The sequence below is a fragment of the Mastigoproctus giganteus genome, chromosome 13 (genome assembly GCF_048544385.1).
Source record: "Mastigoproctus giganteus isolate SK-2022 chromosome 13, ASM4854438v1, whole genome shotgun sequence".
Classification (NCBI taxonomy): Eukaryota; Metazoa; Arthropoda; class Arachnida; order Uropygi; family Thelyphonidae; genus Mastigoproctus; species Mastigoproctus giganteus.
This window is the reverse complement of record NC_143587.1, coordinates 54283368-54299828: the sequence shown is the minus strand read 5'-3', so window position 1 is coordinate 54299828 and position 16461 is coordinate 54283368. Positions and strand designations below refer to the sequence as shown.

The window sequence follows — 16461 nt, the reverse complement described above, 5'->3', positions numbered from 1 at the left end:
TGGTACATCTAGACGCATCTCTGAACGGTCCAGGTTACGTGTCCACCCCTGCAGACCATCTACATCCCTTCATGGTTGTCGTACACCCACAGGACAATGGACTCTTCCAGCAGGACAATGCGCCTCCTCACAGAGCCGTCGTGACTAGAACATGTTTCGCAGAGCACTCCGCTGATTTTACCACCATGTAATGGCCTTCCCGTTCACCGGACATGAATTCTGTAGAGACTTGATAGTTGGAAACGTCATATTTTCAAACGAATCATCATTCGCACTTTTTGAAATGTCAGGAAGATTTTTCCGTGTTTCGAATACCAGAGGCAGCTAAATCTAACTGACCGTTTTGTACCAACCGTCAAACATAGAGGAGGATCAACAGTGGTTTGGGCAGTAATATCGTGGTGTTCTTTAAGTCTTATCATCACTCTGAACAGGCAAATTACTGCCACTGATTACCTTGATATTCTGCGTGGCCAGATTCATCCCATGGTGCAAACATTGTTTCCCACAAAAAATACCATGTTTCAAGATGATAATGCTCCAACACACACAGCCAGATGTCAGATCTTGGTTTGAAGAGCATGAAACTGAGGCTAAACCTCTCCCATGCTCTGTCCAATCTTACTTAAACGTTATTCAGCCACTGTGGGCATATCTGGGGAGGAGAGTGAGAAGCAGATTTCCTCCACGTTCATCACTCATCAGGAGCTTGAAGCGCTCCTCCACCAAAATGGTCCAATATTCCTCTTAAGACAGGTCAAGATTTATTGGAATGTATTCCACGTAGATTCAAATATCTTCTGTTACCAGTCAGTCTCAGAAAACATCTAAGGATGGAAATCGAAGTTTGAATCCACTCCTGGTTGTCATTTCCTTTAGGTGGCAGGTAGACATCGACATCCTACTCCTGTTGTGGGAGCAGCTACCAACTCTCCAATCCGAGCAGTCCACAGAACTAAAAGTACAACCAAGGGTATTTTTGTCTCGATTCTCGAACTCCAACTGTGTGATACAGAGGTAGAGCAGCATATCAGAACTCAACAGCAGATAGAAGCAAAAGTAATGAAAATGAATTTTAAACACGATTCGTACAACTCTTTCTGTATTCACTGTCAGCAAATACTTTGAGCAATTACTAAAGGAGGGCGACTGGCCTGTAGGTGCCATTATTCTAGCAGGGCCTATAGGAGCAATTTATGAGCATTGTATGCGTGTTATTGTGTTGCTTCTGGTCACTTTGCTACCAGGACAACGATCACCTGGAATGTCTTCCCAGTACCCATCCATATCACGAGGAGGCAGACAACAACGAATAAAACAAAGCTCACTCAATGTTGCCAGCATAATATTACCTCGAAAATAGTTACGACAAAATAAAAAAATAAATAAAATAAAAATACTAAAATAATCTTACAACACACAAAAGAGCGAAGAAGATGCCCAGCTTGGCGCTGTCAGAAAAAGATACCACCTCAATCGAGGTCAGCATCATACACACACGCCCACACACACCAACAATATAAAAGAATGAGAGAAGATATAATAGATAAAAAAAGACAAAAAAATAACGTTTTGACTGGGAACGATGAAGAATCCTGCACTTCCTAAACTCAATACCAGAGGAAAGAGTAAAATAAAAGAATAGTAATGAAAATAAGAAAAATAATAATTGTATCCAACACTGGGAGACCTTAGTGGTAGCAAATCCCGCTCAGATCAAATACTGTACCGCCAGAAACATCATTTGGCGTCTGGAAGACAATAACCAGGAGCAACATCAGGAATCAGTCGTCAAAGAGCAGCACCAAAGCAACAAGACTGGAAGAAGAAATCCGATGTCAGGAACTCCATGGAATGAATACGACATGATCATTGGATAGAGTAAAAGGTCACTGACGCTCGTCTTAAGGAGTCCTTAGTAGACTGTATAGCTGGAGTTTGCAAAATGCAGCGTCTTGCAAAAGCGAGTTTAGCAAAATTTTGGAAGATGATAAAGATCTCTTTAGAAGAAAGCAGGTGCTTTCGGTTCCAGGAGCAGAATTTGGAATAAAATTCTCCTCCTGAGTGGTTGCCCGAGGTCTTCGTAAAGTAGGCAACTAACAAGAGGTGAGTAGAATCCTTTTCAGCACCGCAAGCACATCAGGCTGTATTAGAGAGGATGAAGTAAAACAACTTTGAGTTTAAGGATCTATGGTCAGAATGTAGACATGAACTGTAAATATTTGGTGTAAATCATGTTCTAACAGTTTTTGTAGTAACTTAACTAAGAGTCGGAAAAAATATTTTGGTTATTATTCTTTTAGAAGAGGCAGTCCATCTCTGTTACCACAAATCAACGTGAAAGTTCCAGCACCTGATATCAATCCCAAAACTGTAAAATTCAATGGCATTGCCGTATCTAATGTGGTAACAGAATCCGCGAAAGATAACTGAGATATCCGAGAGAAGAGTTTCTGCAAATATGCAGGAGGGCAAGGAAAAAAACTCTGTATGGATGCCAATTTTCTTGAAAGGTGAGAAGTCTAGTTCTCTTGAATCAAAAGATGACGATGTGAACAATTACAGGTCTGTAGAACAGACGTACAGATCTTATGTTTAGGTCCCAGTCCCTGGTACGAATAAACATAACATGGCTATAAAACAATCAGAGAACCGTTATAATTTAATCTGCCCTCAAAGAGCATTATTTCTTCTCTATTTATGTTCGCGTGCAGTTCAAGTTCAGCTCGCGAAATACCACTGACAAGGATGATGATATCGTCAGCATATGCTGTTGGACATTGGTCCTGACAGCCAGTCATCTAGAATCAGGCACCAATTCAAAGGGCCTAAAATTTACCCTTGAGGGCAACTGCTTGGTCATGAGTCTCCATTGCTGAACTACAAATTTTCTACTATCCAGGACGACTTGATTGAACTTTACTGTTTTTTACAGGGCAAACCGCGTGTGGTCGAAGGTTGGAAGGCGAACCGAATTCCACTCTTTGACATCCGAAGGTCGCTGCTGTTCCTCAAAACAATACTTCGTATTATCAGGAAATTTGAATAAGAAAAATTGGCAATAACTACTGAATATTTAAGGAGTTTAATATCTGGTTAGCACCTTTCAAGAAATTTTGCATATTTATTCTATCTTTCGCTCATTTCCTGAATTTCTCATTAAAAACAATACTAATAGCGTGCATCTCATTATGCAAAACTCTCATCAGAATTCACTATCCTTATTCCCACACCAGTGGAAATCTATTGTGACAAAAATCTCATAATGATCACGTGGTATTTCTTGTTGTGTATCATTAAGAGCATTTAAGAAATAAGGTGTGGTAATTATGAGAGGAAAAACTAAGAGAAAAATATCAGCAGGTAGATTTTAATATTGTATAGAACAATGAATGAGGATATAACGAAAAATTAGAGCACGGGAACAGTACAAGCTGATGGAATATGAGCAAGTTCTTATGGTGATCTTTTGTGCTGGTTTCAACACGCTGAGAACAAGAGGCCTTGGGAGTCGGACAGTCGTTGACCTTGATCGATGCCGTCTCCGTACAGGTTACTCAACTTCCAACAAAAGGAAAATCGCCTTTCGCAGCGCATTCCGTAATTGCAAAAAAAAGAGGTCAATGCCGAGGGAACGTTCCTAGACGTGAAAGTGAAGATGATAAAAGAGTATAAACACAGATCCCTAGGGGAAAGTGTCAGACAAGAATACGCCACTTCTCTTTGAAAGATGAGAGCTTGTTGATGTCTGCAGCCAGTTTTATTACACCCAACCACCTTTATTTATCTTCATAAATCTTGAAAAGTAATCAAAAACTCAGTTATCAGTTCAAAATAATCTTTTCCTTTAAAAAAAGATATCTAATAAAGAGAGAGTTATGAAATAAGAATTCTTGTTCATTGTGTGATCGCAAAATATATAAAACACCATTCGTTTTTACTCACTGAGCTCAAATTTCTGTTAATGTTTTTTAAAAATATTTTAATTAGTTTAGCTAATAGGTTAAACAGAGCTTCGACAACCTCAAGTTGTTTCAATTTAATATGTAGGTGGTCTTTCGATCCTTATCCTTAGTTTTCAACTTACACTAATAAACAAAATGATTCTCATCTACGCCAGGGATATCAAGGTGCAACCGAATGAGTCATCCAAATGGATACATTGATCCAGATATTACTTCTTTGAATGGAGATGTATTTGAAAAGGATCCCCTCTGTTCCTTAAAGAAAATTCAGGACGCAGAAAACGCGTGAAAGGTATCAGAACTTTCCATCATTTCGGATTTTAGGTCAGCTGGTCTCTGTGAATCCATAGTTGATCACGTGCTTAATTTTTTTCTTTGCTCTTTGGATTGCTACATTTCTCCACGCCATGCACTTCGATAGTAGGTTAACAGTGACACAGTTTCAGCAAGCAGAGTTAGAAGTACGAAAGAAAGCAAGAAACCTGTTCTTCTATTAGTGAAACGACTGATATAAAACGGTATGTCACATTCGTTTAATGTGGGGGTCAGACAGCTGCGCACAAAGTTTTCAAATGAAACCAACGTAGCAGAGAGGATAGATAAAAAATATATAATAATAATAATAAAATAAAAAAAAAACAAGCTTAATTCTCGACAGCAACAAATCATGACGAAATAATAATTTGTCCAAAATAGGTTAAAGGTGTTTCTTTTATTCAAAAACTAAAACAGTGTAGTTAACTTTATTAAAATAGCAACTGGCCTGTTCAGAGAAAACTAACATGTTTTTTTCGGTTTTTAATAAAAATATTATATACAAAAAATATTAATTCTGCTGAAAATTAAAGAAAACATAGAGATAAAAATAAAAAGATTAAAGTGATAAATTCTTTCATTTTCCAGTTTTAAAAACCATTATTCGGGCGAAAATTAAAAATGCACATGCGCATATATTTCTGCTTATTATTTGTAAAATAGATTTTAAAAACACCTTAAATAGTTTTAAAATACTTAAAAACTATATAAAGTTTTATAAAGTATTATTTAGAACCATTTTCCAATATTTTCAAAATTTATTTTAAATTTGGCACATTGTAATCGCGCTGAATTTGAACCTTGCAAACTTCTATCCCGAGTGAATATTACCTTTTGTATTTTCGACTTGATTTTTAATATTTTTATACCCAGTTATTTATTAATTGTTATATATTAATTATATTATTAATAAATATATTTAATTAATATATTTATATATAAATAATATAAGTAATTAATAAGTCTCTGCTTATTATTTGTAAAATGGATTGTAATAATTTTAAAAACATTTAAAATAGTTCTAAAAACACTTAAAAACTATATAAAGTTTTAGAAAGTATTATTTAGATCCATTTTTCAATATTTTTTAAAAAATTATTTCAAATAGGCACATTGTAATCGCACTAAAATTGAACCTTGAACTATCCTTCTGTGTTTCCGTCTTGATTTTTAATATTTTTATATCCAATTATTTATTAATTATTATATATTTATTATATATCTATATATTAATTATTTTTATAAATCAATATTTTTTTTATTTATTTCAAATTTCAGCTTCCGGGCCTTGGAAGACAATTGTGTTATTTTGATCTGCTTATTTCTAGTATGAATCCCAGGCTTGTAAGGATATTTTTGGAATTAAATGTCTAACTGGAAACCAACTGAAGAGGGTATAGCAGAGAAATTACCTCATCTAGGATGAAACTATGGTTTAATAGTATGCTAAATGAATAATAATAATTCTAATATGATTATTACTTTCAGATTTCAGCTCTTCGGGCTGAAAAAAATAGCTGTCTTCTAGTATATATGTGCTAAAAAAAAAGAATGATCTTTCGGAAAAACTCTGGACGTTTTCTCCATGACCTGAATGCGTTAGAGAAGGCAACTTGACAGCTGTTGTCCTTCACTGGACAGCGCTCTATCCTCAGATGTTACCACCTGCCTCTGACAGGTTGAAGCCATGATGAAAGGAGCTGTTAGGTTTTCCTCTTTCATCGAATACAAATATGAACCATCAAAAACTATTGTCGAATCAAACAAGATATAGTTAATAACTGTGGACTCAGCCTTCAAAAGTTACCTTTATAGAGAGATGAATACTTTTCGAACATATATACAATGGAATCTATGTGGGGTCCCTCTGTTTGGAAATGTCATGTCCTGTGCGGTCGGCACATATGATAAAAGAACATTAAAGGTCATATTAATTGATTTTGAGAACTTCTGTTCCGGAAAAGGAACCTTTCTTAAATGGATATTATTTATAGCCTGTATATTGTAATTTTAATTTCTCCAAAGTTTTTCTCACCATTACAATTTTCTCAGGATCAACATAATAAATTTCTGATTTACAGAATACAACTTCTAGGGAGTCTTATTATCCTAATTCTTTATATACTCTTCTCTCAAAGAGGCATTATATCAATCATAAATATATTCGCTGGTGGGTTGTATAATTCTGTTGGTCAGGGAATTAAATACATATATATATATATTTTTTATTATTTTTCTATCTTTTGAAAGAGAAGACTATTTTTTGGTGCAATACCAAAACAACCACGGTAATGATTTATATGCAGCCACTCTCAATAATGTCCTCGCGAGTAGCACAGTGGATATAATCACCGTATTTCCCATACTGTGTGGTAAAGGTCCGGATTCAAATCCCATCAATAACTCGAGGAAATTTTATGCGCTTAGGTCTTCAAACTCACGATGAGAGAGAGACTTTTATTAGGCAAGGAATGTTTGCTTTTTTTAAAGGCGTTAAATGTTTTTAAAAGGCAACTAACGCCTTAGTTGCCTTTTAACAGCTTATATCAGCATTTTTTCTGATCCTTAGAGTTCTTAATTGCTTAGTAACTGCGATACTTCTTAACGCCGATATTTAAATGTACTTATTCAGTACAGAGAAATATGAGAGAAGCCTAACCAAGCCAAGAATGAGGAAATGGGAAGAACATAATCATAAAAAAAAAAAAAAAAGCACGGCTACAACCTAGTTTACAGTTTCTTATAGAAGTTAGACCCACTCACTTCGTGATACAATTTCAAATGATGTCTTAAAATTACTCGATAAATACGCGCTCTTAGCTGAAACAGAATTAGAGTTTTTTGAAAGCAATTCTTACCTTTAATTACATCTTCCGGTTGGCTAAGGAACTGATCCCGCAGTTGCTCGAGTAAGTGCTGTTCAACAGGTAGTTTATGAAGTGGGACAGACATTCCATAAGGTCCAGGCGACACCGATTTGGATGAAGTTTCAAACACATCTAGTCGGTTGCATTTCGCTTTCACCACTTCACCTGTGTTCAAGGTCATTAGAAGCACGTGATTTTCCTTAAATCAAATGACGAAAGTGCCCCAACCGAACGTGTCGAATACCTTTTGGACAGGAAGCTCGTGTACGTCATTACAGACACACACACAGAGACGCAAAGGTAGTCACGGGAGGTGAAAGTTGGGATTTCCGGTTTAGTTTTCCGATGCCCACCTAGAGAGACTGTGCCTTCGGGGACTGTTCTACTTTCAAGAAACTGCTTTGGAGTTATTTTTTTTATTTTTTGTTTGTTTCCTTGCTTTTTCCCCCTCTCTTTCGCTTTCATTTCGCAATCAGAGCGGCAAGAGAAAAAAACGCACTTCTGATTTCAGTGCAAAACTGACCGAAGACTGAAAGAGCGACTTGAAATAAAAATAAACTCTATTAAACATAAAATTAAATGGACACGTAGCTTCTTTAAGTAAAAATTAAAAGTAAGTTTGAGAAATAAAATTAAAGGAATGTATTTACTACAATACTTTGGAAAGGAGAGGAAATCACATCCGAATAATCCGGTTTCTCCTTCTACTTAGCTGATGCGTGTCAAGGATGTGTGCTACTATGCAATTTTATAGCAGAAACAAATGAAATTTGCGAATTCCCCGACATAGGAAATAAAAGCAGGAAAAGTGTACTTAACTGATGTGTTCAGCGACATGTAAAACGTATCTCTTTCTTCCCTCCAAGCGCACTGAGCTAACATTCTACCATCACAATGTACCTCAGTTCGCTAATGACGTCCTCTGTATCCAAACTTTAATTATACAAGCATGCATCGGAAGATGGCTCTTAGTGGAGCAGTATGAAACTGAACGCAGCCAGCAGAATATTCTATTTAGAACATTTCGTTGATGGCCGAATTATTAAGATGACCTATTACTTTAAGTGTGCAAAGATGCAAATTATCAGGACTTTTGGAGCCTCTCGAAGAACGATAGTTGCGAGTTTACATTCGGGAAAGTTTGCTACAGTTGGGAGAGATTTCATCGAGACTATCGATTTATTTTCGCTTCTTGAACATCTAAATTTAGTTTACTCTAAACGTGTATCAGCTTACAAGTACTTAGCTTGCGATGTAGTTTAATACGATGCATGTTTGCAATTTTTCGGTGTGTCGCAAATTACGAGATATTTTTAGTTGGTTACAAATTTCTGTTTGTAGGGTCTCTTCTTGGAATACTTGCTAGCATAGCTAGCAAGTATTTTCCAGTTTGTTTTCACTAAGAAATACAAATTACATTGATTTTTAGAGCACCCTTTTTAATATTAATATTATAAATATTAGCCATACAGTGTTAGGAAGCTACAGGTTTTTGCTGCCAATATTTGAAGGACACAATGAACATCCAAAGAACCTTTGGAAAAAAACGGACTTACACTAAGGTGTTGATGTTTATATTTAATTCTCGTTTATTATATTACTATAAAGCTATTTGCAGAAACGTCATTCTCAACTGTAAATAAACATCAAAACCTACGTTTCGAGTCGTATTTATTATGGTCTTCATCAGAACGAGAGCACAGAAATACACATTGGAGTGTACCTTTTCTCGTCAGCAGATACGCATGCGTAATTGTAACTTATTATTGTATTTTAAATATTTTCTTATATTGCTTGATGATTATTGTACCCAGTTTCATTTCTTTTAAAATACTTTTAACTGTTTATCTTTTCAAATTGAAAACATTTAAAATGAGCAATAAATAAGTAGTAAGTGCTGTAAGTATGAAACAAGCTTACCATAAATAATACATTAAAATATCGGGTTAAATAATATTTAAATAAAATAGAGGTTTTTATCGTGTATTATTTATTTGATAGTCGGTTTAATTTTTAATTCAGGTTAATGTTATTGACTTCGATTTACCATCTCTGTTTTTTTTAAATGTCTTTGTCGGCTCTTTTGATAGTTTTAATAATAGTAATAATTAACTAACAGAATGTCAACATATTAAAATTAAAATATAAAACATTAATTAATATAACAATTAATGGCATTAATATAATCTGATAATTATTTAATATAATTAATAAAATCTAATAATTAATTCACAGAAAATACAAACACAATTATAATCCAGTCCTCATTTAACTTATACATTAACGCTCAAAGAAGAAACGTTGAGGTCACAACGAGTTGCCCTGGTACTGCACTACCATCAGTCAGATGGCGCCTCCAACAGGCTAACGTGAAATTTATTTGGATAAGATACGAGGATGGAAGTTTGTTCCAGTAATTAACCACCCGCTGGCTAAAGGCAAATCTCTTCACATCTATTCGACAACTGTCTTTCCTCAGTTTGAATTTATGTCCCCTCCGGCGACTAATCTTGGCAAGGAAGAATCCCATCAGCATTGAGCTTGCTCAACGCATTCAAGGTGTTGAGCACGCTCAATCAGATCACCTCACAGGTGCCTAGTCTCCAGAAGCTGCAATTTGCAGAACTTTAAGCCTCTCTTGGTAAGAGGATCCCTTCATTCCCCTCACCAATCTTGTCGCCATTCTTTGTACTCGTTCTAGCAACTCTACAGAGATTATACACGGAGCAATATGGCCTTAGTCGCTGATGCTCCCTTAAGACCTCCCTTAAGACTTGATAAAATAATTTTCAAATCCAAGTGTATGAGCTTCTCCAAAATCCCTCGAGTCTAGGGTTGTCAGATGTCTTCAATTTCCGAATATTGTCCCCGAAATGTGTCACTTCCTTTAGTATGTCTTTGGAAAGGTAACTCAAATCATCACATACTGTAGACTATCTCTCAAGTGTATGATGATTTGTCTTTTTTATCTCTCTGCACATTGCATCATGAGCTCTCTCGAAATGACATTCTCTTATCATTAATATGGCCACATTAGTGAACTGACCCAACGGTGGGACATTGATGGTCTAGATAATCAGAAATTAGTCGGAAAAATACGGTATAGCTCCATCATGAGAGAAACAGATACGACGTCGCTTCAATGAAGGAACATCCTACGAAACGCCAGGCTCTCTTTATCCAGAATATTAAGGTATGTTTCCCCACAGAGGTAATCGTTGTACATGCGTAGTCCGATTAATTGGTTCCAACAACTCCACACCACGCATTTACCGAAAACCGACTTTGAAATATGATCACAGCGGTTGCGTGAAGAATGCCACTGGCTCATGCATTCTCATAAGATTATTATTAGGTCTGACGTAGCAGAGTGGTCATTAGGGAGAAATGCAGTAGCACACGATCTTTGAGTGGACCATGGTTCAAGCCTGTGAGTGCTAAATACGATTAACGATTGTATTCATAATTGCTGGTTCTGATAACGCTTGGGAGAACTGGACTACGTAGCTAGAACACTACACGCGCACAGCCAGAAAAGTGGAGAACCAGAATATAATGGCTGAACAGTAGAAAGGATGCAAGCGGATGAGCAAAGGATGCAAGCAGATGAGCAAAGGATTCAAGGAGCAATTAACCATAGGTGCCGAAGTTATAGAGCAAGCCTACAAGAAACGCCTCAACCTGTACACGACCTACATCGATTACCGCAAGGCCTTCGACTCTGTGCCACATAGCTGGCTAATAGAGAAGCTGAAGATCTACATAGTCAATCCGACAGTGACAAATTCCTAGGAGCAACCATGGGGAAATGGAATACCACCATTAAGGTCGAGAACATCACAACCAGACCGATCCCCATCAGCAGAGGAATCTTTCACAGGGAGTTGCCCTGGGCCCACTGTGATTCTGTATAGCACTTAACCGGCTATCCACCATGCTCAACAACAGCAAATATGGATATAACCTCAAAGAAGGAGGGAAAAACCTGTACACCCTCTCCCACCTGATGTACATGGATGGCATCAAGCTCTACGCGGAAACTGAGAAGCAACTACTCCGGATCACCGAAGAATTCAGCAATGATATTAGGATGGAATTTGGTCTAGACAAATGCAAGACCCACGGAGTGCATCAGGAGAAATTAGTCGGCAGAAACTACCAACTGCTGACTGCTAAAGAGATCGAAGCCATGACAGGGGGAGAGACCTACAAATACCTAGGGATGATGCAGGCTCAGCAGTTATAGCACAAGGAAATCAAGGTCTGCCTAACCAAAAAAATACTATTAGAGACTCAGAAGCCTTTTCAAAGCAAAGCTGAACGGAGGGAACACAATTAAAGGCATAAATCCCTATGCAGTCCCAGTGCTAACATACTCCTTCGGGGCAACAGATTGGACTAATACCAAGCTGGAGGATATCATGAGGAAGACAAGGACAAAGATGACCATGAGCCCCAACACCACCTGAAGTCAGCCGTGGAGAGACTGACAATAGCTCAGAAAGAGGGAAGAAGGGGCCTGATAGACCTCATCGAGCAACAGAAGACAGCAATTAGTTAACTTGAAGGAATACTTACAGAAAAACACAGCAGTACTCTACCAGTCCATAAAGAAGTCAGACAAGCGGCACACCCCACTCAACCTAAGCGAGGAGTCCCCTTCCGCCCAGATGGCACAAACGAAACCAGAAGGTGGGCAAAGAAGACACTCCATGGTGGACACTACAATGACCTCCACAAAGACCACATAGATAAAATGGCTTCCAGTGCATGGCTCAGGAGCGGGGCTCTCTTCCCCGAGACTTAAGGATTCTTGCTTGCTATCCAACAGCAGGCAATCAACACCAGGAACTATAGAAAATACATCGCCAAGGAGCCCTGAAAGTCAGATGACGCATGTTGACGAGGCCACCCGTCCTCAGAAACGATCCCACATCACCGTAGAATGCAAAGTGGTCACCCAGATGTACACTCGTAGACTCGACCAGATAGCCAGGATAATACATCAGAAGCTAGCGAGGAAATACCAGTTGATCAAAGAAAGTGTACCGTATTACAAGTACGAACCCTAGGCAGTACTAGACTCCAACCTACAAATATACTGGGATCGCACCATAATAATGGACAAAGCAATCCCTTACAGCGACCGGACATGGCAACGGCTACATATATGATTGACAAAGCGGTGTCCAACACTGCCAACCTCCAGAAGACTCACGAGGAAATGATCAGAAAGTGCACGAACCTAAGACAGGAGTTCAAAGAGATGTGGCATAAGCAACAAGTAACGACCATCCCGATCACCGTGTCAACCACCGGCATAGTGCCAAAGACTCTACATAACAGCTTAGCAGCAATAGGTCTCCCAGAGAACATCCACAAGGAACTCCAGAAAGTCGCAATCCTGAACACCTGTAGGATAGTCAGAGAGTTCCTAGACCAACAGTAACACCAGACATAACAACCACCCTGCATACTTGGTAGCAGCACCCGTCATAGGGTGGAACCCCCAATCAGGGAGATATAATGTAACAACAACAACAATAAAAATTGTAAAAACTAATAATATGTAAATATTACTTATCATTTAGTATCATACACATTCACAATCATACAAATATTATAATAATCATAGTAATATATAAATAGTAATTTAGATAATTATACATAATTAATCAATTTATGTACTATGCGTATTCCATTCCAGTACTTTAATTAATATTTGTGTCTTATACATTTTCGAGAGCCTGTAAATTTCGGACCACACGCCGGCTCATTATTTCTTATATTTTTATAAACAACATAATTACTCATATTATCAGAATAATGGCTACCTAATTCCAGGAAGAATATTATTGATTATCCAGAACATTTCTCCCTCATCCTTTTATTTAATACCTTCCATAAAAGTTTTATTTTAAGTGAATTTATAGTTAAGCAAATTTCCGGATAAAGTGAATTGTGCTATGAACAGCACCATCATAATTCATAACACGCAGAGATATGAACTCGTGCTCTTAATAGGTGTACAAGCCAATGAATTGATATAATGACCTAATTTAAGCGTAGTTAAGATGGTACCATCAGAATACGTTTCTATAAAAACGGTTTCCTCCAGTTTAACGAAAAATTCTTAAAATTTTGAATGATGCCGAATTTACAATTCAGAGCTGTTCTCCTATCTACTGTGTGTTTTGTTTATATTAATTCTGTTGACGAGATAGCCGTAAGTTTTAAAACTTGTTAATGAAATTTTATGGAAATTTATTATTTTTTAAAAATTATTTCAAAATCTTGTTTTAAATAGGAGAAATATTGCTATTTATTTATATATTTTGATGTTTATTGTTCAATTGTTTTGACTAGACATCTTAATTTTTGTAAAGTAGATAGGTTGCGCCATCTATCCAAAGCAAAGAGAAATAATAACTGGCAGAAAAATAAGCTGAGATGGAAACACTTTTATTTTCATGAAACCACGTAATTATCTTAATACGGACATTTATTAATGCTGCCAGAGATTAAATGCGGCACTATCCTTTGCCAAAACATTTATCTTTTTATCATGAACACCATAATTAAGTACAAATATTTTTTTGAACTGTATTTCGTGATGATGTTATAAAAGATCTGGAGCTTGGGGAGAATCTTTGCATGATAAACGCCAGCTGTTATGTCTTCAAACTGTAATTAATTGTTATGTTTAGTCTGGAAAACAAACATTAAATTAAAAAAAAAGAATCGAAACCACTTCAAAATTATGAAAAATGTTATAAAATTGTCTGCTTGAAATCCCATTAATTTTTTCTGTCTATTGAATTAATTAAAAACTAATCCCCACTTTAAAATCATTCGTAGTGGTAGAATTCAACAAATGCAACGTTCCTAATTTGTTGGGATTATCTTACTGTTCTTATGTTTCCAAACAGATGTTCTGTTTGAATATTAGAATATTTTCCAGACGTATTGTTATGAGTAACAGCAAGATATCATCAGAAATGGAACTGAGTGTTTATATGTTAGGAGTGTATTTATGCATAATTAAAATTCTGAAGATAAAAATCTGTTTCATTTAAGACAATGTAGTAATGTCTTATCAGACATTACTACATTGTCTAGAAAGCGTTAATTTACATAGCTAACTGTGTCATTAAAAAAAAAATTTTTTTGAACGTGCCATATTGGGAACCACAATATGTGATGTTCAAATAATGATATAGATAGGTAAATTAACTCTTTGCACTGTTTAAAACGTAGTTATATAGATTATCGTGGTCTGGTTGAATCTTTACGATCTAATATTTTACGGAATTTAGGTTAGACATTAATTTACCTTTACGGTTTTTACAGGTGCCTTGGGGAAACTGGAACGAAGAATCAGGTACAGAAAGAGAATTATTTCTTAACTTCTGCCATGTATCTTTAAACTTATTTAATATTTACAATTTTTTAGCTATTTTTTAAAATTTATTCTGATGCGATTTTTAATTATTATTATATATATTTTTAATATTGGAAAGTTTTCATCTAGATTTTATTTTTCTACGCTCATTTCTTATTTTCTCCTGTTTCTTTTTTTGCTATTTTTAATGTCTCTGGAATTGTTTTTCATTAGGAAATGGCAGCTCTTTGACACCAAAAGTAATTGGCGGACATCCAGCAGCAGAAAATCAATATCCATGGATGGTTTGTGTTTATATTTATATTTTTATTTATTAATTTATTGCCAGAAACAGAATGCAATTCCTAAAATAGGAATATTATTCAAAAATGTGTGTATAATACAAAGAGAAGTTTATTTACGAGAGAGTATGAATATACATAAAAGAACATTGGTAAGCGATAATTTTATATTAAATTGCTTAGAATACCGATTGCATTAATTAAAATATAACATACCATACCATAAAAGAATAACAAAGAGAAAGTTATACTTAATGAAAATAATGCTTTCCAAAATGAGTTCTAAAATAGGAATAAGCATCATTTAGGTTTTCTGTTTGATGAGATGTCCAAATTTGCCTCATCGAATTCTTGCAACTCGTGTAACTGAGGCTAAATGGATCGAGAAGATCTATTTGGTACAAATGATAGTGTCTAAGAGGTCTTGAAGGGAAATTAAAATTGATATTTCTTTAAAGCTGGGAACAATCAATTGTATCAGAAATACGTTTATTCAAGTCCAGTGTAATGCGTCAATTTTTTAAAGACAGTGAATGAAAATGGGTGAGCCAATCACTATACAGCAAGGGTTATACTTGCCAGGAAGTACTGTTACTGTACGTAACCAAAAATAAAATAAAATAAATAAATGATAATTCCGCAAGAAGGAAAAGGCTACCTATCTGATCAGCATAGCGGTGTCCAAAACTGGCAACCTCCAGAAAATTCAGAAGGAAAAGATTAGGAAGTACACTGACCTAAGACAGGAAGTCAAAGGGATGTGGTATATGAAAAAAAGCAATGGCCATCTCTATCACCCTGTTAACCACCGGTATGGAGCCAAAGACCCTATACAACAACCTAACAGCAATAGGCCTGCGTTGTTATCAAAACCTAAGCTTCTATTCTGTGTTGCCTTTTTATACTTTCTTATTTCACTGGTGTTTTCCCCAGCATGGAAATTTGCTCATATCCAACCAGTTCCTAAAAACGGTGACTAATCCCTCCCATCCAATTATCATCCCATTGTACCTACTTCTACTCTTTTTAAAGCAATGGAGAAATCCATTAACCACCAATTCTTATACTATCTCGAAACTTTCCATCTGATTAATGATAGCCAACATGGATTCCATCAATGTCGAGAAATTGGTGATATATTGGCATATATTATTGGAAAAATTCGATGGAAAAATTTCGCGAAACTGAAGCAATTTCTCTTGATGTTCCTATAATTTTTATCTTGTTTGATATACAGGGTCAATAAACGAGCTTCCATCTTATGGACTGTCGACTGTTTTTGCAATTTGGTAATCAGTTTTCTCTCTGACGGCTCAGTGCAAGTGATGAAGAACGTTGTTGATTGAAGATGGCTCTCTTCCTGCTAACTTTCTTTCTTCTAATGCTGGTGTTCCCCATGGTTCAGTTCTTTCTCCCATTCTTTTTCGCTTGTATATTTATGATCTTCTTAATTGACTGGAAATTCTAACCATAGGTTTGCTGATGATAGCACATTGCATTCCACTTTCCAGTTTGAGAAACTTTGTCCTGCATAAACATCTGAAATGTCTCGAATAGTCACTACCAATTCCATAAATGCCTCCCTAGCGGGTAGACAGTGGATATAATCACCATCCTCACCATTTATCGGG

The 16461-nt window shown here is 36.2% G+C and overlaps 1 protein-coding gene across 1 annotated transcript in view; it reads right to left on the bottom strand.

The window, feature by feature from the left end:
• The window catches only part of LOC150076065 (motile sperm domain-containing protein 2-like), a 33314-nt gene extending 25965 nt beyond the window's left edge, over nucleotides 1-7349 (bottom strand). The window contains exon 1 of the mRNA XM_090387114.1: nucleotides 7139-7349. Coding sequence (XP_090243240.1) covers nucleotides 7139-7328 — 190 coding nt within the window. The 5' untranslated portion in view covers nucleotides 7329-7349. The remainder of the gene's footprint in view (nucleotides 1-7138) is intronic.
• Nucleotides 7350-16461: the final 9112 nt, after the last annotated feature.